This window comes from Solanum stenotomum, chromosome 2, assembly GCF_019186545.1.
Source record: "Solanum stenotomum isolate F172 chromosome 2, ASM1918654v1, whole genome shotgun sequence".
Taxonomy (NCBI): Eukaryota; Viridiplantae; Streptophyta; class Magnoliopsida; order Solanales; family Solanaceae; genus Solanum; species Solanum stenotomum.
In genome coordinates, this window is record NC_064283.1 from 53,892,368 (window position 1) to 53,916,144 (window position 23,777).

A 23,777-nucleotide genomic window follows, 5' to 3' on the forward strand; every position below is an offset into this window, starting at 1 on the left:
TCCGAAATATGCTATCAGCTTGTTGGTAACCTGAAATAGTGGTTTCAAAGGAGCGATGGGAAGGGAAGGAGGCTAGGGAAGAGGTCAACTACAACAACAAAGAGGAGGTTTGGGAGGAGGTGGGAGGAGGCCGGTGAAGAGGCAATTTTTGGGTCAATGTTGTTGTGACCAAGGATAAAAGTACATCAAACCTCTGATGAATGTCAACTGGGACCACCCAAACTAAGTAATGAAGGATGACTGTGGTTGGGATCAGTGGCAGCTCAAACTAATTAGTTGCCTAAAGCCAAAAGTTAATTGGAGCTGACTTTTTTTTACTTTTGAGATACAAAGTTATTTCCTTCTTTTTATTGAAAAAACTTTATTTTTTCTATGGATATATATATATATATATATATATATATATCAAAATATTTTTTAATTTTGTGGTTTTAAACATGTCACGTGGAAGTTAAATTTAAAAATTGACAAAAAAAAAACATTGTTTAATGTTTTGAAATGAACTAAAAAAATAAGACAAATAAACTAAAAAACACTATAATGTTTTTTGTTGTTAAAAAAAACTTAAAATAATTTTATTATTACTAAAAGATGGAGCCCCTCAAATTTGAGGGTCCAAGACGGATGCCTCGTTTTTAAAGACATTAAGCTACCCCTGATTGGAATGTTGAAGTCTCAGTAACCGGGTACGAATGACAAGCTGAATGGTTAGATTAAAAATATGTCTTGAATTATTGACATCGGAGTAACCAACCATTTGACAAGTAGTTTGAACAAGTTGCAAGGTGAATGGGACATTTTGAAATGTCCCATTGGGTTACTAGACGGGAGTAACTCGGTGGCTACTAAAAGGGGTTCAATGAAATTGAATGAAACATTATGATTGAAGAATGTTCCTTATGTCCCAGATTTAACTTGTAATTTAAATTGTGTAACAATTAATTTGATCACTTGAATTATAATGGCATATTCACTAAATTTATGTGGGTTATATAGGACTCCACCTCGAGAAGATTGTTAGAGGGGATGAACATTGAGATGGGCTTTATTATTTCGGATCATATTGTGCATATTTACAAATAAGTCATTCTCTAGAATACTCTACAAGTCTAGAATATTCTAAGGACCTTCCATGTAAATCTACAATTTTCTAGGATCTATCAAAAATTTTCATATTTCTCTAGAATCTTTCACTAAGGACTGTTTTTTTTTACCCTCCCTTAGGAGCTCTCTTTCCTATGTAAACTTCTACATAGACAGCTAGGGGTGTTCATGGTTTGGATAAAAATCGATCCAAATCGAAAAATCAAATCAAACCAATTAAATGAACCGATTTAATTTGGGTTTTGGTTTGGTTTGGTTTTAGATTGTTNTGGCTTACCTACTGGTGGGTTATAGTAGGTGCCATCATGACTTGATAAATCGGGCATTACAGAACCGAACCAACAAGTTATATACATAAATTTTATTATTATACATACATAATATATTATATTCATAAATAATTTTAAAGATTTTATATATGTTTCATCAAAATTTATTTTTATAATTTACTTATAAAAGAAAAAATGTCCAAGGTGAGAATATTTTTCTTATTGGTTTCATGTATATGAGTGTCTATGAAAATTCTTTGTGGGACTAAAAATGTCATTGTCTCTTCCTTCTATGCCAAAATAGTGAATTTTGAAGTTTTATTCAGTAAATTCAATGATCGAAAGTTCTATAATGTCAGTCATTCTAACTATTTTTTTGTTTGAATGGATTGTTGTAACTTTTTTCACGTTTTGAATGAATTGTTTATTTTATTTTTATGTATGGTTAATAACTGAATAACCGAACCAAACCAAACCAAAACCGAAAACAACCAAACCGGTAAATGTATATTATATTTGATTTGGTTTGGTTTTGATAATTTTAAAACCGATTAAGTTGGTTTGGTTTTGATTTTGATTTTGACCAATAACCGACCCAACCAAACCGTGAACACCCCTAGACAACTTTATACCACATAGTGCCCAAGCATTATGATAACGTGGTGGGTCATAACACTATTCCTATTAACAATTGGCATATCTAGTTGCAATGGCATCCCAATTATGTACTGAGTTGGTGTAAGCAAAGACTCTTTCACATAGAATGTAGGTAAAAGATTTGAGAATTTGCCTTGAACTTAGCTTTTGAGTAGCTACTGTCATTTAGGGTGTGTTTTGTATGAAGGAAAATATTTCAATTTTTCATTTTTGGTTGAATTAAAGTTTTGAAAAATATTTTCAAATCAATTTATTTTTCTCAAATTTAAGGAAAATGACTTCCTTTTAAAAATGAAGAAATTTTTTTTCCAAAACTCTATTCTAACCTTAAATTACAATATTTTTTTCTTACCTTACCCCGTATTCTGATCCTTCCCATCCAATTTTTTTTTTTTAATTTCGAATATTTTTTACCCATGCCCCAAATCAGCCCCCAACCCCCCTCCCACCAAATAAAAAAACTTAAAATTTAGAAAATTATTTTTGAAAAATATTTCAAATTTTAAGATTTTTTTTTTACCTCACTCAACCCCGGACCACCCCTACCCCTCTCCCTACCCCCACACAAAAAATCTTAAAAATTGTTTTTGAAAAGTATTTCAAATTTTGAAAATTTCCTTTTTAATCCCCCTACCCTGACCCCTCCTCCCCCCTCCCCCCCCCCCCAAGAAAAATACAAATAATTGTTTTTTAATAAAAAAAAATAAAAGTTATTTTTAAAAAAAATTCAAATCCCAGTTTGAAAGTCGGGTTCTAAGTCGGATGTGTTCATGTACCGATTCACAAGTCGGGGTCGAATTTTGATTTAAAAGTCAAAATTTGGGTCAGAAGTTGAGTCAAGTTGGGTCCTGATCAGAAGTTGGGTCCCATATCGATTTTCGGGATTGAATCTCGAATTGGTCGTCGGGATTGTGTTCAGGTTCGCGTGTTGGGGTTGGGTCTTAGTTTGAATGTTGTATCTCGGGTTGGAAGTCGGGGTCAGGTCTTGGGTCAGATCTCAGGGTCAAATTTTGGAACGTTGTCGGGGTCGTGTCCTATTTCGAGGTTCAAGGTCGAGTCATAGATTGATTATCGGGCTGGTTTTCGATTCATAAATTATTTTCCTAAAAATTTCATTCACCAACTAAACACCAAAAAAAAATTCTAATTTTTTTCTGCTCACCAACCAAACATGAGAAAATAAGCTAGAAATCCACTTATTTTTCAAGAAAATATTTTCCATGAAATACAGTTTCCTTCCTACCAAACACACCCTTAATTACAATAGATATTAGATAGATGTGTTGTTCCAAACGCAAATAAATAATCAATGGATAGCTTCAGTAGATTAATCTTTTCATACTGAAGTATTACGTCATTTGGTGTATATATCGTCTGGCCTGGAGAATTATTATTATTTTTGCAAAAAAATAAGTTATTTTTATTTGTTTCACTGTTATAAAATATTTTTTTCACTAAAGGGGGAAATGACTTTTCTACCTTTGGATGGAAGTCATTTTCCCTTTCAATTATCTCAAATTTTAACTTCACATCTCTGATGATATAACTAATAATAGTGGGCATGAATATCGGAAACCGAAAAATTGGATCGAATCAAACTAATTTGATTTGGGTGTTTTTTAAAAAAAGATTGATTCTTTTGGTATATGGGTTTTGGTACTTAGATGCACACAGAAGAATTATTTTTTTATTAAATAATTATTTTCACATATTAGCATTTCCCTAACCAAAAAGCAAAAGTCTAACAAGCATTTAAACCATCTATAACAAGTCAGTTTTAAAGTATCATTTAACATGATTTTAAGATTTTAAAATTTTAAGTATTTTATATTTCAATTTGGTTCTCATTTTACTTTTTCATTTACATCAAAAAATCATTTTAAAAATATTGAGCCGAACTAATTTAGTTTGGTGTTCAATACACACTTTTTCAAAATTGAAAATTGAAAAATCAAATCAAACTTTGATAAAACCGAACTGAATGTCCATCTTTATAAACCAACACAAATGTCATCATTAAAAAAAATTTATCAAAACATAATCCTATTTAATTAATATTTTCTTGGAAAATATTTTTCAATTCCCACCAAACATCAACTGGAAAACCTTTTTTAGGAAATCTTTTCCTACAAAAATAAGTAATTTTATGAAGAAAAAGAAATCACATACAAAAAAACACTTGAGTAAAAAATAATTTCAATTGCAAATTATATTTACTTAATTACTTTGTCATTACAAAAGAAATAATAACTACCAGTTTTTCTGGTTCATATTTGGGCAAGATATGAATTAGAATTTCTACTCAGAGGCGGAGTTAGAATTAAGAGTTTATGGTTTTAAATTTTGCGATTGAGGAGAAAAATATAACAAAACATGTTTTATTTTTTAAAAAAGAGAAACTTTTATTGATTTAGTGGAGTTCGAATTCACAACACTAGTGTGGAAAACATGTTCACTACCTCTTTCTTACCACTAAGTCATCAATCAATTTTATTTGGGGATTCACAAGTTAATATACATATATATTTATTTAATTTTTTAATACAAATATAGAATTTACGAAAAAACTACTGAATTCATCCGAACCCACAAACCTCCACTTAATTCCGCCTCTGTTTCTCCCTATTATGTCATTGCATACGTAGATGATATGTGCCTTTAAATAGTAACAGCCAAGAAATTTCTATGTAATCAATGCGTTATTTCGATTATGTAAGAGCCTTTTTAATATGCCTGAAATAAAGTATTTTGGTTTATCTTAATTTATGTGACACTTTTTAAACTCAAATTTAAATAAGTTTTTTTTAATTATTTTTTATATATAATTTTCAAATATCTTGATTCATTAATCATTGTAACTTATATTACTCTTTACATAATTTTCAAGTATGTAAAAAAAAATTAAAAATTTAAAAATTTCACACTTAAACACATCATTAAAATAAAATTGACTCTTAAAATTCAAACAAAGAGGAACTAATAGATGTAGTGTCAAAAGTCGGTGCAAATGATATGCTAGAATTATAACCTAAATATTTTGATAAAATATTGTTGACCGTTAGCTATTTAAGTGGTATTATATTTTAATTTTTTGGTAAAACTTTCTTGGAAAACAAGAAGTAGGTGTAATATTATATTGGAAATGAAGACCGTCACAACCATCTAATGTTATTAGAATACGTCTTGCCCAAGTTAAATATCTACGTAATTAAATTCTACATAACTAAATTTTATGTAATTCATACTTGTATAACTAATATCAGCATAATTCTATTCAATTACTAAACAATATTATATTGGATAGCAATTTCTTTTATCAATTAATTATTCCTTCCGTTTTAATGTATATTTTGACTTAACACTAAATGCAAAAAATATTCTTAAATTCCGTTTAATTTATATGCCATATATTTAAATATGTAATATAAAATAATTAAATTGAAAAATTACCTAAAAAGAAAAAAGGACGATTTTTGTAAACAGCGTAAAAGGTATGATAAATAAAATTAAAATAAAAGAGATATTTTTTGAATTATTAATAGGTCTGTCATATGTAATCATGCTAATTAAATATTCATTTTATAGGCTGTCTATGCTCTATTCAAATCAGACGGACAAATAAAATTATTTTTGAATAAAGTATGGAGACTAGAGTTAAAATATTACATCAGAGTTAAAAGCGAAATTCTACGTAATTTAATTTTCTTTATGAATTTTAAGAACCTATCTAATTGATTTAATTTGATAAATAAAAAGTTAAAATCAAATTGAACACCTTTAGATACCACTATTGAAATAAAATTTCTGAGAATTTTTTTAATTCACTCCCTCCCTAGGAACTTTCTATGCTTATCATTTGAGCAACTTCCTCTAGAAGATAGATAGATTCTTCTCGATTTTATTTACATGTGCAAGTGCAAGCACTGAACGTTACCACATGCAGCATGCACTTGAAACAATTCGCTTTGAAAATGGCATAATACATGACGGGAAAGGGTTTGATATAATTTTAAATTTTGTTATTTCGGGTTTATCTATTCCTTGTTATAAAAGTGATTCATATATAATTGTTATATAAATGACTCACATATATACTTTTCCTCAAATGAAATGAAAAAAAATAATTTTAAATTAATTTTTATTAAAAAAAATCCATGTAAGGGTATATTTGATCCTTCTCACGCATTTTTTGAGCAACTTTCACATATAACAAACATAAAAATCATATTTGAACAATAGTTTGCATAATTGCGCTCCATAACAAACTTTATGTTTGCTATGATTATTAATATGTATATTTCGATATACATATACGAAAGAAGCAATTGTATAATCTGTTTCGTTATACATATACAAAAGAATCAATTGTATAATTTGTGTTTGTATAAAGCGAGAAAGAGAGAAAGACAAAAGAAAATTGGGCAGGGGAAGATCGTATTTGTATAATCATAAGTGTATAGGACAAAAATATATGCATTTGTATTTGTATATACAATTTTCTCTCGCTTTATACAAACACAAACGCAATGTATATATTTGTGTTTGTATAAAGTGAGAGTGGCGTGCGAGATCTAGGAGAGTGGCGAGCAAGATCTGGGAGAGGGGAGAGAGGGGAACGAAAATATATGTATACATACAATTTTCTCTCGCTTTATACAAATACAAACACATTTTATACATTTGTGTTTGTACAAAAGTGAGAGGCGAGGGAGACTGCCTAGCAAGAATGGAGTGGCGAGCGAGATTCACCAGGGAGAGAGGCGAAATAGAAACAATTTACTATGGGGTACAATTAAATCAAACTATGGTTATAGCATTTAATTTGAATTAATAGTTTGTTATTATATACAATTTTTCCTTTTTTTTTTGCTTGTTTGACTCAAAAACTAATTTGAATTTATTTTTTTAATGGTCCAATTTATTTTCTTACTTATTTTCCTGTAAAAATTATCATGGATGCCCCCCCAAAAAATTTACAAATACAAAAACTAAATTAAATATAACCGCAAAAAATAATAATTTGAAATTACAATATAGGCACAAAAAAATATTAGTTTTAATTTTTTTTCATTCACACTTCTTTCTTTTTATTTCTTATATTTTTTAACTAAAGAATGAAAGAAAAAAATAAAATAAGAATAAGAAACTCAAATAATGATAAAGAAGTCAAAAAATAATTCCCGTGTGAAAAGATTATATATATTCTTAAATGGATTTTAAAAAAAAAATTTAAAATTATTTTTCACTTATGTATGTTAGATGAAAAACGTGTATGTGAGTCGTTTTGTAATGATATAGGTATATGTAAGCTAATTTATAATGGTATATGTAAGTCACTTTTGTAACGAAATATATATCAATTCTAAATAACAAATTTTAGGGTATATCATACCCTTTTCCCATACATAAATGTGCCCTTCAACTTGACTTCATCCGACATCTATGTCGTTCAATTTTGAGTGTACACAAGTAGATACTTAAATTTGTATAAAATTGAATAAATATATACATTCGTCTTACATAGCGTCCTACATGATAATTTTGTGTTCTATAAGGCATTTTACGTGTATTATGTCATGTATAGGAATATAATATGTCTTTCTAGCTGTTCTATTTTAGACAAATTTAAATATCTACTTATGTACATTCAAAAATCAAAAACTGAAAAACATAAATATTAATTAAATTATTAAAATCAAATTAAAAGACATATTCATATATTATGACTTTAAAAATTTCAAAGTACTACTACAATTCCTAATGATAGAATTGAGTAAAACAGTGTGTCCCCCTTACATGTTGTCATGCTATTTGGGTCCTAGAGAGACAGGAATTAAATATGGTCAAATTTTTTTTTTGCAAAGTATTCAACCCTTTCTTGGTCATTTCCTTTTCTACTCCACTTGTTACTTAAATAACATTATTTTTTTTAATATATAGTCAGATCCAAGCAATCACTTCCTATCAAACAGTCACAAAGAAAAGAGAAAAATAATTAAGATGGAGTCAAGCGGTTGTGATGAAATTCAGGAGATAGTGATAGTAGGTGGAGGCCTTTGTGGACTTGCCACAGCTCTTGCTTTGCACAGGTTCTTTTCTCTCTACTTCTGTTTTTCTTCCTCTTTTTTACTTTCTATGGACAAGTTATAATTAACTAAGATATAAAAATTGGGAGTGAGATGTGAATTCACGCCCTTTCAGACCAGAATCTTAATTTAATGTGCTAGACTAACTTCATCATTTCAATATTTAAGATTTATTTCATTAAGTGAGATGAAATCATGATTTGAAATCAGGTAGTATGATACAAGGGACTCTGTACTTGATTCCATATGTAAACTTTGGTTTTTACATATTTATGATTTTGCCAATTAAACTTCTCACTCACTGAAACACAATATTTTTAACTTTTGACCCCTGATCAAATTTATGCGACACTAATATTGCTGAGTTGATAAAATGTGTCAAAGCAAATAAATTAAAAATATTTTACATTAAAAAAATATTATTTTTTTTAAAAAAAAAACTGAAATAAGCTATAATAATAAAAATAGTAATAATAAAAGCTCTCCTCCTTCTTAACACCATCACCCAACCAAACTTCGGTATTGAAAAATTTCATTGATCAGTTTGAGGATGCTTGAAGAACACTAAATGAATTTTGTGAATTTATGAAATTGATTTAAAATTGTGATGAGAATTTGTTGGGTTTGTGTTTGTAGGGTAAAATTCAAGTCAAATAGACAAGAATTTCATCTATTTGGTATGAATTTGGCATTCAATTTGAGAGCAAATATAACATAATGTTCAATATTTCTGCAAAAGTATTTTTTTTCTTTTTTAACATTTAATATCTTATGTGTCACTAAAATGAAGTGAAATTCCACGTGTAAAACAAGTGTACAAAATCTCACACGTAGGATAGAACGAGAAAAAAGTTTAAAATATTGTGTTTTATTGTGTTTAAGGGTTCAGTTAGGGGAGTACAAAACCAAACCGCAAATCGAGAAAAAAACCCGACTAGTGGTTGGTTTGACTTGGTTTGGTATTGGAAAAAAAAACCCGACTATATTTGGGTTGGTTTGGTTTTAACTAAAAAAAACCAACCCGAGACCAAACCAACCCGACATTATATATATAATTTTAAAATTTTATTTTATACTTAAAAATATTTACTTTGATATAATTTTTAAATATTTCTTATACTTTTTCTTAGTTTTTATCTTTTAATAAATTATTATTTCAAGTTTGAAACTTAGAATTCTAAATGGTTCAATAAAGATTATAGTCCACAGATATCGGTAATTATAATAAAGCTTAAATCAAAATTAAATTGATACTAAAGCAAAAAAAAATAATCAATTCAACACTAAGAATGACAATAATATTGAATATTTGTTCTACGGTTTTACATTGGTTTATTCAAATACATAATCTAATTTTAATTTCCTTTAATATTTAGTCATGTAACTAATACTTATTAAACTTATTTTAGCATGATTTAGTACTTTTAAATTATGATCATTTTCATTATGACTTGTTAATTTGCAATATTTGTTTTACGCGATTTCATTATTATTATTTTTTGTTGGATATTTTAGTATCATTACTCATATAATATTTTGTGTTATTTTCTTAAGAAACACCTTAGATAGTTGTATTTTGGTACGACTAAAGAAATATTTGAAGTACAAGTAAATTATATGTTTGTATGAATACTTTTCCGGAAAAAACCCGTAGTTGAAAAACTCGAGTTTTATTGGTTTGGTTTGGTTTATAGATTTAAAAATCCGACACAAATGGTTTGGTTTGATATTTGAAAAACCCGAACCAACCCAACCATGTACACCCCTAGGTTCAGTTGATAAAGTCATGAGTATAAGGGCCCAACTTGCAAATGGAGCCAAGTATAAGGGTGTCCTGGGTAATTCCGCCTCGAAATTATGATATAAATTTAAAATTTTGTTTGGATTTTTAAGTTGTATTTTTTGTTTATAAACATAAAGGCCAAACACATATACATCCCCTCAAACTTGCCCTCATTTTTCATTTTGGCACTCCAACTTAGCCTTGTTCCATTTTAACCCTTAAACTCCATTTTTTCTGTACCATTTAAACACTTATACTAATTTTTATGATTTGTTTTTATTTATGTTCTTCAATTGCAATTTCTTATTTTAAAAAAATAGATGTGTGCCTGTTAATTAAAAATATTAAACATTCGCGAACGAACATAAAAATTTTCAAACAATAATATTATTCTTTTATATTTCTCTGTATTTTTGCATGAAAATAAATTAACGAAAGTTCTTTGATTTTCTTTCTTAAACATTCAATCAAATTAAATAACACTACTTATTTATTTTTTCTTATCATCTAGGCTATCTAAATTTAACGCAAATACTCACTTTTAATTTTTAATTAAATCAATACGAATAAAAAAACCTATCTTCAAAAAGACTCGACTGACTTAGTTAATAACACTATTAAAAAAAGACTCTTGTTCATTGCTAATAACACTACTAAACAATGTTAAAACTCGACTGACTTTGTTAGGTTGTCACTAATTTTAAAGAAAGAAAACCAACACAATTTCGTCGGTTATTTTTCACACAAAAATACATACACTCTTAAATAGAAATTATTATTTTTTAAAAAGAATTATTTTTTGTTATTTTTTAATTTTTTAACTAAAATTAAATGACACATGTCGATTTAAAATAAGAAGTTACAATTGAAGAATATTTATAAAAATAAATAAATCATAAAAATAGCATTTCGTGTTAAAATGGAATATAAAAAATGGAGTTCAAGGGTTAAAATGGAACAAGGCTAAGATAAAGTGCCAAAATGAAAAATATGGACAAGTTAGAGGGGTTGTATATGTGTTTGGCCAAACATAAAACTCTCATAAGTTGTGAAAACTATCAAAATTACCATGATTCTTTATACAATTTTATTAACTAAGCAAACGATTATAAAATTATTCTAAAAATACAACATTTATTCATCGAACTGTAATTCAATAAGAGTGGTGAGAGTAGTTGTTATACCTGATATAAATGGTTTAATGGTTGCTAAGAGTAACAATATCAACTATAGATTTTGTTTACAGATGAAATAAATGTTAAAATTGTAGTTTTTTTAAAAATAAAATATAAACTTGGTGGTCAATTTTTATATTTGAAAAATATGAATTCATGACATGAAATTCCTAAATCTAAGTTTTTTTTTTTTAAAATAAAATAAAATTGGATTTCATCTCATGCATGTCCAAATGGTTTAATGGTTGCTAAGAGTAACAATATCAACTATAGATTTTGTTTACGGATGAAATAAATGTTAAAATTGTAGTTTTTTTTAAAATAAAATATAAACTTGTTGGTCAATTTTTATATTTGAAAAATATGAATTCATGACATGAAATTCCTAAATCAAGTTTTTTTAAAAATAAAATAAAATTGGATTTCATCTCATGCATGTCCAAACGATCATTTCATCTCTGATTTTAAGTTACGAGATAAAATGGTAGGTCCAAAACGTCTACTTAGTTTATTGAAGAAAGAATTTGTATAAATTTATATATAAAACCAAATGCAGGAAAGGGATAAAGAGTGTGGTATTAGAGAAATCAGAAACTTTAAGATCAGCAGGAGCAGCCATAGGTGTATTGCCTAATGGATGGAAGGCACTTGATCAACTTGGTGTGGCTTCTCATCTAAGAACTACTGCTCTTCCTCTTCAAGGGTAATATAATCTTTACATCATTTTAATTCGGCATAACGCATAAATGTGCTTTTTAACTTGGTTTCATTTCACATTTATGCCCTCCAACTTTGAATATGCACAACTAGGCACTTAAACCTGTATAAACTTGAAAAAACAGACACATGAGTCCTCTATGTGACATAATACATGTAGGACACAAATTGTCATGTAGGACACGTGTGTCTGTTAGTTCAACTTTATACAAATTTAAGTGTCTACTTGTGCACATCCAAAATTGCAGGACATAAATATGAAATGAGGTCAAGTTAAAGGGTATTTTTATGTGTTATGCCTTTTAATTCTCTAGTTTTTCTACTCTAGTACTCTTGTTAACTTTATAGTATATCAAACAGGATGCGAATTACATGGATGGACAAGGGCAATGAAAAATTCACACCATACAAGTAAGTCAAATTCAAATCGAAATCGATGTCAATTTCATTTTTTTCTACACTTGAAAGAAGAGAAAGTAAACAGTAACTCTATACGGTGTTATTAAAATATAGGAATATCGGAGAGGTTCGTTGTCTGAAGAGGAGTGATATAGTTGAAACATTTGCTGATGCTTTGCCTCCAAATACTATACGTTTTGGATGCGATATTGTGTCTGTAGAAATGGATCCTATCACTTTCTTACCGAGTCTTCTACTTTCTAATGGAAAGCGTATTGGTGTTAAGGTATTCTTTCTCTATTTGCTCTGTCCTCTTTTATGAATTCCCTTGACAGTGGAAATTTCTGATGTATTGGTGGTAAGGATGGCTCAATAAAATAGAAGTTGATTACATTATGTTTGAGTGATCGTTGCAGGTTTTGATCGGGTGTGATGGATGGAGGTCAATAGTGGCAAGTTTCCTTGGATTAAAGCCTGCAAAAACATTTCGGAATTGTGCAATCAGGGGTTTAACAAGTTATCCCAATGGTCACTCATTTCCTCTCGAATTTGTCCGTCTCATCATTGGCCAAACCGCAGTTGGGAGACTACCGATCACTGATAAGTTGGTACATTGGTTTGTTGCTGTTCAACAGGGCACAGGTATGGTAATCCAATTTGATGCCTCTTGTTATAATGTGACTTCAATTTTGATACTTTTCATGATCCCACAAATGAATTTTATCTCCGTCTTGTGTCCATCTATCTTGTTTTCTGTATCGTCTGATTGATTTTGTGCACATTCAGATGCCAAGTTTCCACAAGATACACAATTTATCAAACAAAGAGCCATGGAGGCAGTAAGTGGTCATCCAGCTGATGTACAAGAAATGATAGAAAAATGTGACTTGGATTCTCTGTCATTTGCTCACTTGAAATATCGCGCACCATGGGACTTAGTATTTGGAAATTTTCGGGAAAAAACAGTAACGGTTGCTGGAGATGCAATGCATGTAATGGGTCCATTCCTTGGGCAGGGAGGTTCATCAGGAATAGAAGATGCAGTGGTGCTTGGAAGAAACTTGGCAAAGACGATTAACGGAAGTTGTTTTGATCATGAAGAGGCATTGGATCGGTATATAAAAGAGAGGAAAATGAGGGTGGTAAAACTAGCAACACAATCTTATCTGACTGCCCTTCTTATTGAGAATAGACCAATGCTCACAAAAATTGTCGTCGTTGCTGTGATGGCCATTTTCTTCAGAAACCAAAATGCTCACACTCAATATGACTGTGGTCTCCTCTGATACCAAGTGTTTTGCGCTTTTGTATCCATCTTTTGATAACTAGAACGTGTGTGTCTACTTGTTCAACTTTTTACAAGTTTAAGAGTGATCAACTGCAACAATAGTTGCAGCTTATTTATTGTTCTATGTTTATATGGGTTTATCCTACCATAGTACTTCAATGAATACACAACAACTAATATGGCCATTGTTCGAGTAATGCAAGATCCCCAAATATATCAGGGAGTTCCTTTTACACATCATTGATAGATAGAATCTAAAGATCCGGATGAAGTTAATGGCATATTCGAGTAGATCAATCATGAAACATACAAACTCAATGAGGAGAAACGAAGAGAATTGTAATGACCCTCGTGGTCGTTTGCGTTTTCAAGTTTTGACCCTTCTCGTAGTTTCATTATGCCTTTTACGACTTCTCAAGAAGGGTGACACGATCTCCAAGGTGATCAGATGAGTTTCGAAGCAGATTTTCTTTCTTGGAAGCTAGGTTTTTGGAAAGTTTGACCAAAGTCAACATTTTTGGTTAGCGAGGTCAGATTTGAATCTTGACAATCTATTAGGTCTGGAGAGTGATTTGGATCATTGGATGGATTCAAATATTTTGAAAAAATTTAGATTTAACCTCGATCAACATTTGGTCAAAACGACCACTAATAGGTATTTTGATGATTCCAACAGGTTCGAAACGTCTTTTATCATCATTCTGCATATTTAGTTTGTATCCGAGAGGTTCCAAATGAATTCCATAGGGTGGATTGAAGATTTGGTTGAAGCTTGATTTTGCTAGTTTTGCAGTCTTCTGACTTCTAGTGCTTTGAAGTTTTGGGGTTGACTTTTGAGCAATATATATGTCTACGGACTCATATACAAAGAAAAAAAGGAAGCATCATTTGAATCTGCATGTGCTTTGCAAAATAGCCCCAAAACCAAGAATTTTTCCCTGCAATTCATGGTCTATATCACCCAAACTCCACTGGTAATAATAAAGTAAAGCCAGCATCTTCAACATTGTGGTAACATAGCAATAGGAAACAAAACCTCTACATAAAAATGTGAATACATTCAATTTGGTTAGAACCAGGTTGCAATTGCTAACTCACCATCCCAAAAAACACAGGTGTTAATGCCTCTAACCAGACAACCAACAGGAAATATTTTCATTGTATGAACTTCCTGTCAAATACCATCCTTAGTTACCAAACAGGTAGTTAAATATGCATACAAAAACTTTTAATCTTATCACACACATTGACACAGAAACCACACGCTTTACGTAATTGGCCAATTCAGTACCTCGTTTAACAAAACTCATTGAGAACAGGGGCATCAGTCTGCGTTCGTAGCCTCAAATGGAAAATAGAACAGTTCTGCCCATGTGGAAGCTCTGGGAAAACGCATCAATTTTATGGTGATATTCCTTTCTTCCTTGGAATCAATGGCTATCCCTTGCTGAATGTACATCCTTACAAGAGATGGAGTGCAAGCACATAATAGCTTTACAAAAAACACTTCAGTTTTTGAACACTGAAAAGAATTGATGGTCACATACTCAAGCTTATTAAGTGGTCTATTCAAGCAGGTTGGTGTCTCCAGCTATTTCATAACTGTTTCAGCATTGTCATCGCCATCCTGGACCTAATGTATAAAGAAATACCAAGACATTTTAGCTTCTCAAGTTCAAATAAATGAAGAGCAAACATGAAACCAAGTAATAATTATACCATTGCACGACAACATATATGTACTATTTCTTACCGTAATCTGAAGTTTACTCAAATTAGGAAAACTCTTGATTAACTGTACAGCACAAGAAGTCTGATCCACTTTATTGAAATCAACTCCTAAGTGCAGATACCACAAGCAGTTGAGCTTGGGAGGAAGCTCATCCAGAACTATATTTGCATTCAAAAGCGTTCAGTCAAGTACTATAATTAGAATCCGATGAATACAATCAATCACTTTTTCCAATTCAAGTGAAACAACGTGTAGATTTCTTACCTCAAGGACCAAGGAACCCAAACAAAGTTGTTCAAGTGAAGGAAAGCTAAATAGAAACTTTTCCAAGGTTGATATTTCATCATGTTTTGGATTATCCTCCACTTTTTCCAATTCAATCACCAACACGCTCATTTTTTTGCAATTCATGAAGCAATTTAGCACGAGATAGTGACCCCCAAGAACAACCAAGGACTCTAACTGTGGTGAAACCATCTTCAAGTATTGAGTGCCACAACAGAACGTCAAGACTAAATCCACAAGAAGGGGAACATCGATAACACAAAACTGGTTGGTTGGCACAAATGTTATTCTTTCTAGATGAAGATAAGTAAGATTCCGAAAGCCAAGAAAATAAATTGGTGGTTTGAAGACACAGTTGAAGAGTTCCAAATGTGTCAAGGTCGGACAGTTAAATACATAAGAAGGCAGTATATAAATTTTATTATCCGACATATTAACAGTTAACTCCTTGACACCATTTTTGGTGACATAACGCATCCATCTATTAATACTAGCATATGAAGACAAATTTATTCCTGAAACGCTGTAACAGAATCTCATCGACTGTTATTCTAAAAAAATTTGCAAATTTTGCTGTTAACTTTTTGCAAAAATAGTTATTTAGCACTAGAAATGGAAGTGAGACCCAAATATCTCTCCATTTACTAGACAAAATACTAGTTCTTTCTGCATCGTGAACAGGCAAGAACTCAAGGATAAGATCGACCACGTTTCTCGGCAGAGCAATGATTATATCTTCTTTTTCCCCTTCCACAGCAGCTCTTTTACTAGATTCTAGAATAAGTTAAAATAATCTTATTAGGCTTAACATTTATAATCCAAAAAAATACAGAGAATTTTATACCTTGTTTAGTCATGCTGGCTGATTGAAAAATTGTGTCTGATTCAAAAAATAGTACCAAAATGCACAGAGGTGGCAACGCCGTATTAAGAAAAAAGTGAAATGCCCCGGCAAAGAAACGTTACTGCAGTGACAAAGCGCACGTTGCCAAGCAAATGAGCGCGAGCAAAATGCCACGGTGAAACCCTAGATTTTAGGGATTTTTTGGTTTGGGTTTGCATAGGCTCATTTGTTTTCATTTCCATTAAAACGTTTAAATATTAAATATTAATATAGCTTGTTTTCTATAAAATTTTGTCTTTATTTAGAAAAGAATAAATATAAAATTAAATAAAAATACTAAATTAATTTAATATCATATGAATAAAATATTTTAAAATTTTAATATGGATTGATGGTATGGGATGTTCAAAATTGATCCGTAATCGATAAGTCAATCGTAAAATTGGCTTATTGGCTTATTCGTATTGGGTTATTGAATAAATGGTTGATGGACGGATTAGAATTTTATAATTAACGACTTATTGGTGTGGGGGCAAATTATTCAATTTCCTTATAGAATAAACCGTTAACCCGTTAAGAGTTACCATACTTATACTTTTAGCTTAGATATGTTAGTCTCTTTTAATATTTTGCCATATATACAATTCTATATTGTTAGTCTTAAAGTCGTAAAGACAAAAATTGAAACAACTATTTACTTTTTATATTGTATTAACTATTATATTACTATTAATCTATATATTTTTTGCAATATAGAAGAATTTAATAATTTAACTGCATTTAAAATATTGAAAAGAATTCCTCTTTTTAAGGTGCGTTCATGAAAAAAAAAGTTAGATGTTACCCAATACACCGCCCGATAATTGTTAATCAGTTATCGAACAAATCGATATCTTATTGTTTGGCTAACGAGTTAGTAAATTTAAAAACTAATCTGATAGGCCAAATCGTTAAGCGAAATTATCCGCCTGATCTGCCCGATAAGCAATCCTAATTGTTTGTGGTGATGAATAACAATGGTGATTGTTGGCTGAACTCATCGATGACCCCCTAAAGTTGGCACCAATTTTTACATAGACACTTCAAATGAGCTTTGTTCATTTTAGACATCTATTGTCATTTTTGACACTTTTTTAACAATCAACAAAAGTTACAAAATGTGTGTTATACCCTCGCGGGATAACATGATAATAAATTAAGAGAAGACATGTGGCAATTTGGGTTAAAAAAAAGTAAAATTTAATTATAAGTAGAAGAAAGAAAAAATATATAAACTTATATTTTAAAAAATCAATAAAAAAAGATTTCATTTTCTTGGAAGTCATTTCAATGACTAAGATCTAATTTTTTTTTCGTCGGAAATTGTTGTTCCGCCCGAAAAATTGAGAAGACTTGGATCCATTTTTTTTCAATGACTTCTCATATTTTCTTTTATGACTAATAATTCTAATTATAGATAAAATATATTTTGGTAGCAGCTAGGGGGAGAGAGCGACAAAGATAGTAACAAAAATGATGGATCTCCATCTTTTCCGACAAGATGGTGATGTTATTTTTTAGATCTGAATTTTTTATTAAAAAATATCTTTTATAAATTATTTCAATCAGTTTATGATTCTTTTTAAATCTTTTTTAATGAGTGTATTATTCCTTTTGTTTTACTCAAAATCAGTACATAATGGTGGTGGAAGGTGAAGGAGAAAGAGATAAGAAGAAGAGAAAAAAAATATTATTTTTCACAAAAAATGCTTTCCATGCACTTAAAATCAGTGCAACACACGCACTTTGTCAATTCAGTAAAAAGTGTCAAAATGACACAGCGACATGACATGAGGTGTCTAAAATGAATAAAGCCTAGTTGAGGTGTCTAAGTGAAAGTTGGTGTCAACTTTAAGGGGCCACCAATGGGTTCAGCCGTGATTATTTGTCAATTTGGAATGGTGTTGATCGATGATGTTGATTGTGCATAGTATCTTATGGTATAGTGATTGATAATAGTAATTACGGGTGTTCACAGTTTAGATAAAAATCGATTGGCAGTAGTGATTAGAGGAAAAGAGAATCGTATACCTTCTTGAGTCATACTAGTTTATTCAAAAATGATGAAACTAGAACAATACCAAAATACACAACAATGTCATATTAAGAGAAGAGTTGGAAATTCATGGCGAAGAACTGAGAAAAAGAGCAAGTTGCCAACAATTGAGGGAGGAAAAGTAGGTTTGACATGTGATTCGGATCTATCAAACCTCAAGAGTGATTTGGATCATTGGATGGATTCTAGCATTTTAGAAAATTAGGTTTGAATTGTCAATACGACCTCAAATCGTTGTTTTGATGAATTCAACAAGCCCAAAACATGTTTTGCCGTCAATCTGTATATTTGGTTTGCGTCTGGAAGGTTCCGGAGTAATTCCAAGGAGTGGATTGAAGTTTTGGTTGAAGTTTGATTTTTCTGGTTTTGTTGCCTCCTAGTGCCAGTAACTCCTCCGTGTTCGTGTTCACAAAAAAAGAGGGGGTCATTGGTATTCACATTCAAACATTGATTATAAATTTGGGCTTTTAATACCTAGAGTTGAATATTGATGTTTCTTCAATTTGGGGATCGATTAGTGCTCAGATTTCAATAATTTTTTGGCGCATAAGCTCTTGACCTTATTGGTAAACTAATTTTGGTGTCAAATTTACAATTTTGATCTTGGGGTTGACTTTTGAGGTCGGGATAAAAGTATAGCAATATATATGTCTACGGACTCATATACAAAGAAAAAAGAAAGAGCATTTGAATTTGCATGTGCTTTGCAAATATAGCCCCAAAACCAAGAATCTTTCCCTGCAATCATGGACTATATCAGTCAACTTCCTGTCAAATTACTTCCTTAGTTACCAAACAGGTAGCTAAATATAGCATATGTCAACACAGACTCTTAACTTTAATAACATCCAATTGATGAACATATTAATCGTTAAGGAAACCACACGTTTAAGAAATTGGCCAATTTAGTGCCTTGTTTAACAAAACTCATTGAAAACAGGGGAATCAGTCTGCGTTCGTAACATCAAATGGAAAATAGAATAGTTCTGCCCGTGTGGAAGCTCTGGGGAAACGCATCAATTTTATGGTGATATTCCTTTCTTCCTTGGAATCAATGGCTATCCCTTGCTCAATGCACATCCTTACAAGAGACGGAGTGCAAGCACATAATAGCTTTACAAAAAACACTTGGTTTTTAAACACTTAAAAGAACTGATGGTCACATACTCGAGCTTGTTAAGTGGTCTATTCAAGCAGGTTTGTGTCTCCAAATATTTCATAATTGTTTCAACATTGTCATCACTACCCTCGACCTAATGTATGGAGAAATTTTAGCTTCTCAAGTTCAAATATATGAAGAGCAAACATGAAACCAAATAATAATTATATCCATTGCATGACAACATATATGTACTATTTCTTACCGTAATTAGAAGTTTACTCAAATTAGGAAAACTCTTGATTAACTGTGGAGTACAACAAGTCTGATCCACTTTGTTGAAATCAACGCCTAAGTGTAGACACCACAAGCAGTTGAGCTTGGAAGAAAGCTCATCCAGAACTATATTTGCGTTCAAAAACTTTTAGACAAATACAATAATTAGAATTCGATGAATACAATCACTATATATTAGATATTCAAGTGAAACAACACGTCAATTTTCTTACCTCAAGGACCAAGGAACCCAAATAAAGTTGTTCAAGTGAACCACAGCTAAATAGAAACCTTTCCAAAGTTGATATTTCATCATGTTTTGGATTATCCTCCATTTTTTCCAATTCAATGACCAACAGGATCAGTTTATTGCAATTCATAAAGCAATTTAGCATGAGATAGTGACCCACAAGAACAACCAAGGACCCCAACTGTGGTGAAACCATCTTCAAGTATTGAGTGCCACAACAGAACATCAAGACTAAATCCACAAGAAGGGGAACATCGATAACACAAAACTGGTTGGTTGGCACAAATGTTATTCTTTGTAGATGAAGATGCGTAAGATTCTGAAAGCCAAGAAGTGAATTTGATGGTTTGAAGACACAGTTGAAGAATTCCAAGCGTGTGAAGGTTGGACAATTAAATACATAAGAAGGCAGTATATAAGTTCTATTATCCGACATATTAATAGTTAGCTCCTTGACACCATTTCTGGTGACATAACGCATCCATATATTAATACTAGCATATGAAGACAAATTTATTCCTGAAACGTCAAGAACAAACTTCACAATATCTCCAACATGCTGTAAGACAATCTCATCAATTGTTATTTTAAAAACAATTGTAGATTTTGCTGTCAACTTTTTGCAAAAATAGTTATTTAATCCTAGATATGGAAGTGAGACCCAAATATCTCTCCATTTACTAGACAATATACTATTTCTTGCTGCATCGTGAACGGCAAGAGCTCAAGGATACGATCAACAACATTTCTTGGTAGAGCAATGATTATATCTTCTTTTTCCCCTTCAACAACAGCTCTTTTACTAGGTGCTAAAATTAGTAAAAATAATCTCTTAAAATTTATTATCCAAAAAAATACTAGAAAGAGGAAAAGAGAGAATTTTATACCTTGTTGAGTCATGCTGGCTGATTCAAAAATAGTAACAAAATGCACAGAGGTGGCAACGCCGTATTAAGAAAAAGTGAAATGCCCGGCAAAGAAACGTTACTGCCAAGCAATTGAGAGCGAGGAAATGCCATGGTGAAACCCTAGATTTTAGGGATTTTTTGGTCTGGGTTGCATAGGCTCATTTGTTTTCATTTCCATTAAAACGTTTGACTATTAAATAATTAATATAGCTTGTTTTTCTATAAAATTTGTCTTTATTTAGAAAACAATAAATATAAAATTGAATTAAAATATTTTAAAATTTTAATATGGATTGATGGCAGGGGTGTTCAAAATCAATTTGTAATCGATAAGTCAACCGTAAAATTAGCTTATTGGCTTATTTGTATTGGGTTATTGAATAAATGATTGGTGGACGGATTAGAATTTTATAATTAACGACTTATTGGTGTGGGGAAAAATTATTCAATTTCCTTATAGGATAAATCGTTAACCCATTAAGGGCCTGTTTGGAAAGCCAATCTGGTAATTGAATTTGGTGTAATTGAGTGTAATTACACTGACTATCCTGTTTGGTTGGACAAATAATTACTTGGTCAGCAGGTAATTGGTGTAATTGGCAGGGATAATTACACTCTCCAATTAGGGAGAGAATGTGAATTGTTGGTAATTACATGGTGTAATTACCGGGCTGACTACTTTTTAATTTCTTCTATTATTTTTTTGTTTTAATTTTTTATTTCTATTATTTTAAGTTCTTTTTTCTTATTATTCTAAAAATTTGTAAAAGTTTATTTTTTATTTTATATTATTATATTTCATTTTCTTCTCATTCTCAACCTTATTCACATGATTCTATGCAATTTTTTCGTATTATCTACTTTCTTTATGCCATGCTTATTTTCTCATTATCATAATTTTATTAGTATTCTAATTTTTAAATTAAAATATAATTTATTGTTAAATAAGGTTATAGACTTACGTTTTCTTTCCTTTAAAAAATAAAAATAAATCATATTTATTTATGCGATGTTGAAATTTGCGATAAGAATATTATGTTAAATTTTTTGTTTTGAATTTATAACTTATGTTATATTTTTCAGTTCATTTGTTTTAGTAATATTGAATTCACATTGCAAGTCATTTTTTAATTAGATTATCTTTTTGTTAAACATTTTAATAATTTATGACATTTTATTTATATATTAATATTTTTATCAAACATGCATTTCACGATATTCGTAGAAACTTCATACTTTTGGTTTTTATGATCAATTCAATTGAAATATATTAATTTGAAATTATATATAAATCAATTATTTTTTTCATAATATTAGTTAAGAACATATGTTTATTAATTAATATATATCTTAAATATTTAATTTAATATCATTTATAAAGTTTCTTATTTGTTTAGTATAAATTTTTATTTTTAAAATTTAATATAATTTTATGATTGCAATTGTGCATCCAAAGTCCAAACAAAACATGTATAATTACACTGTGACATCCAAACAAGACATGTGTAATTACAGTGTAATTACACTGAGGCAAACAAACAAGTCAGTGTAATTACTAGACTGTGAAATTACTAGGCTGATAACTACTACCCTAGTAATTACACCAATTCCAATTACCACGTGGTTTTCCAAACAGACCCAAAGTTACCATACTTACACTTTTATCTTAGATGTATTAGTCTCATGTAATATTTTGCCATATATATAATTATATATTGTTAAAGCCGTAAAGACAAAAATTGAAAAAACTATTTACTTTTCTATTGTAGTAACTATTATATAACTATTAATCTATATATTTTTTGAAATATAGAAAAAATTTAATTTTTTAACTTACATTTAAAATAGTGAAAAGAAGTCCCTTTTTTAAGGTGCGTTCATGAAAAAAAGTAGATGTTAGCTAATACATTGCCCGATAATTGTTAATCCGTTATCGAACAAATTGATATCTTGTTGTTTGGCTAACGGATTAGTAAATTTTAAAATCGATCTGATAGGCCAAATCGTTAAGCAAAATTACCCGTCCGATCCGCTCAATATGCCGATTGATTGTGGTGATGAATGTGATTGTTTGTCAATATGGAATGGTGTTGACTGATCATGTCGATTGTGCGTAGTATCTTATGGTATAGTGATTGACAATAGTAATTAGAGGTGTTCACGGTTTAGATAAAAATTGATTGACAGTACTGAATAGAGGAAAAGAGAATTGTATACCTTGTTGAGTCATACTAGTTGATTCAAAAATGGTGAAACTAGAACAGTACCAAAGTACACAGAGGTGGCAATGTCATATTAAGAGAAGAGTTGGAAATTCCGGCGAAAAAGTGAGAAAGTGCAGGTTGCCAACAATTGAGAGGAATGATAAGTAGGTTTGACATGTGATTTGGATTTGTCAAACCTCGAGTGATTTGGATCATTGGATGGATTCTAGCATTTTGGAAAAGTAGGTTTGTCCTGTCGTTTTGATAATTTCAACAGGCTCAAAACATGTTTTGTCGTCAATCTGTATAATTGGTTTGCATCTGGAAGGTTCCGAAGTAATTCCAAGGAGCGGATTGAAGTTTTGGTTGAAGTTTGATTTTTCTAGTTTTGTTGTCTTCTAGTGCCAGTAACTCACTCCTCCGCGTTCACGAAAAAGGAGGGGGTCATTGGTATTTACATACAAAAATTGATTATAAATTGGGGCTTTTAATACCTAGAGTTGAATATTGATGTTTCTTCAATTTGGGAATCAATTAATGCTTAGATTTCAATAATTTTTTGGCGCATAAGCTCCTGACCTTATTGGTAAGCTAATTTTGGTGTCA

The 23,777-nt window shown here is 30.5% G+C and overlaps 1 protein-coding gene and 3 long non-coding RNA genes across 4 annotated transcripts in view; 3 read left to right on the plus strand and 1 right to left on the minus strand.

Moving 5' to 3' along the window:
* LOC125854741 (uncharacterized) overlaps window positions 1-23,777 on the plus strand; it is a 199,390-nt gene that overhangs the window by 133,891 nt on the left and 41,722 nt on the right. The window lies entirely within an intron of this gene.
* On the plus strand, window positions 7,960-13,498 carry LOC125854736 (monooxygenase 1-like). Its single transcript, XM_049534317.1, has 6 exons — window positions 7,960-8,119; window positions 11,631-11,777; window positions 12,152-12,202; window positions 12,305-12,476; window positions 12,607-12,832; window positions 12,977-13,498. Exons 1-6 carry the CDS (start codon window positions 8,031-8,033, stop codon window positions 13,474-13,476), a joined length of 1,185 nt encoding a protein of 394 aa, XP_049390274.1. The 5' UTR covers window positions 7,960-8,030; the 3' UTR covers window positions 13,477-13,498.
* On the minus strand, window positions 14,502-15,611 carry LOC125854740 (uncharacterized). The gene is made up of 3 exons (XR_007445421.1): window positions 15,475-15,611; window positions 15,232-15,368; window positions 14,502-15,111 (listed from the first exon to the last, which is right to left on the minus strand). It is a non-coding gene; the product is annotated as an uncharacterized LOC125854740 (long non-coding RNA).
* Window positions 15,252-16,018, plus strand: LOC125854739 (uncharacterized). Its single transcript, XR_007445420.1, has 2 exons — window positions 15,252-15,393; window positions 15,481-16,018. It is a non-coding gene; the product is annotated as an uncharacterized LOC125854739 (long non-coding RNA).

What these genes read in the sequence shown, in the direction of transcription:
- LOC125854736 (XM_049534317.1), top strand. Translation starts at nt 8,031, where the DNA reads ATGGAGTCAAGCGGTTGTGATGAAATTCAGGAGATAGTGATAGTAGGT. An exon ending in ACTGCTCTTCCTCTTCAAGG is followed by an intron (nt 11,778 to 12,151) that starts GTAATATAATCT and finishes TATATCAAACAG; the next exon opens with GATGCGAATTACATGGATGG. An exon ending in TGCTGTTCAACAGGGCACAG is followed by an intron (nt 12,833 to 12,976) that starts GTATGGTAATCC and finishes GTGCACATTCAG; the next exon opens with ATGCCAAGTTTCCACAAGAT.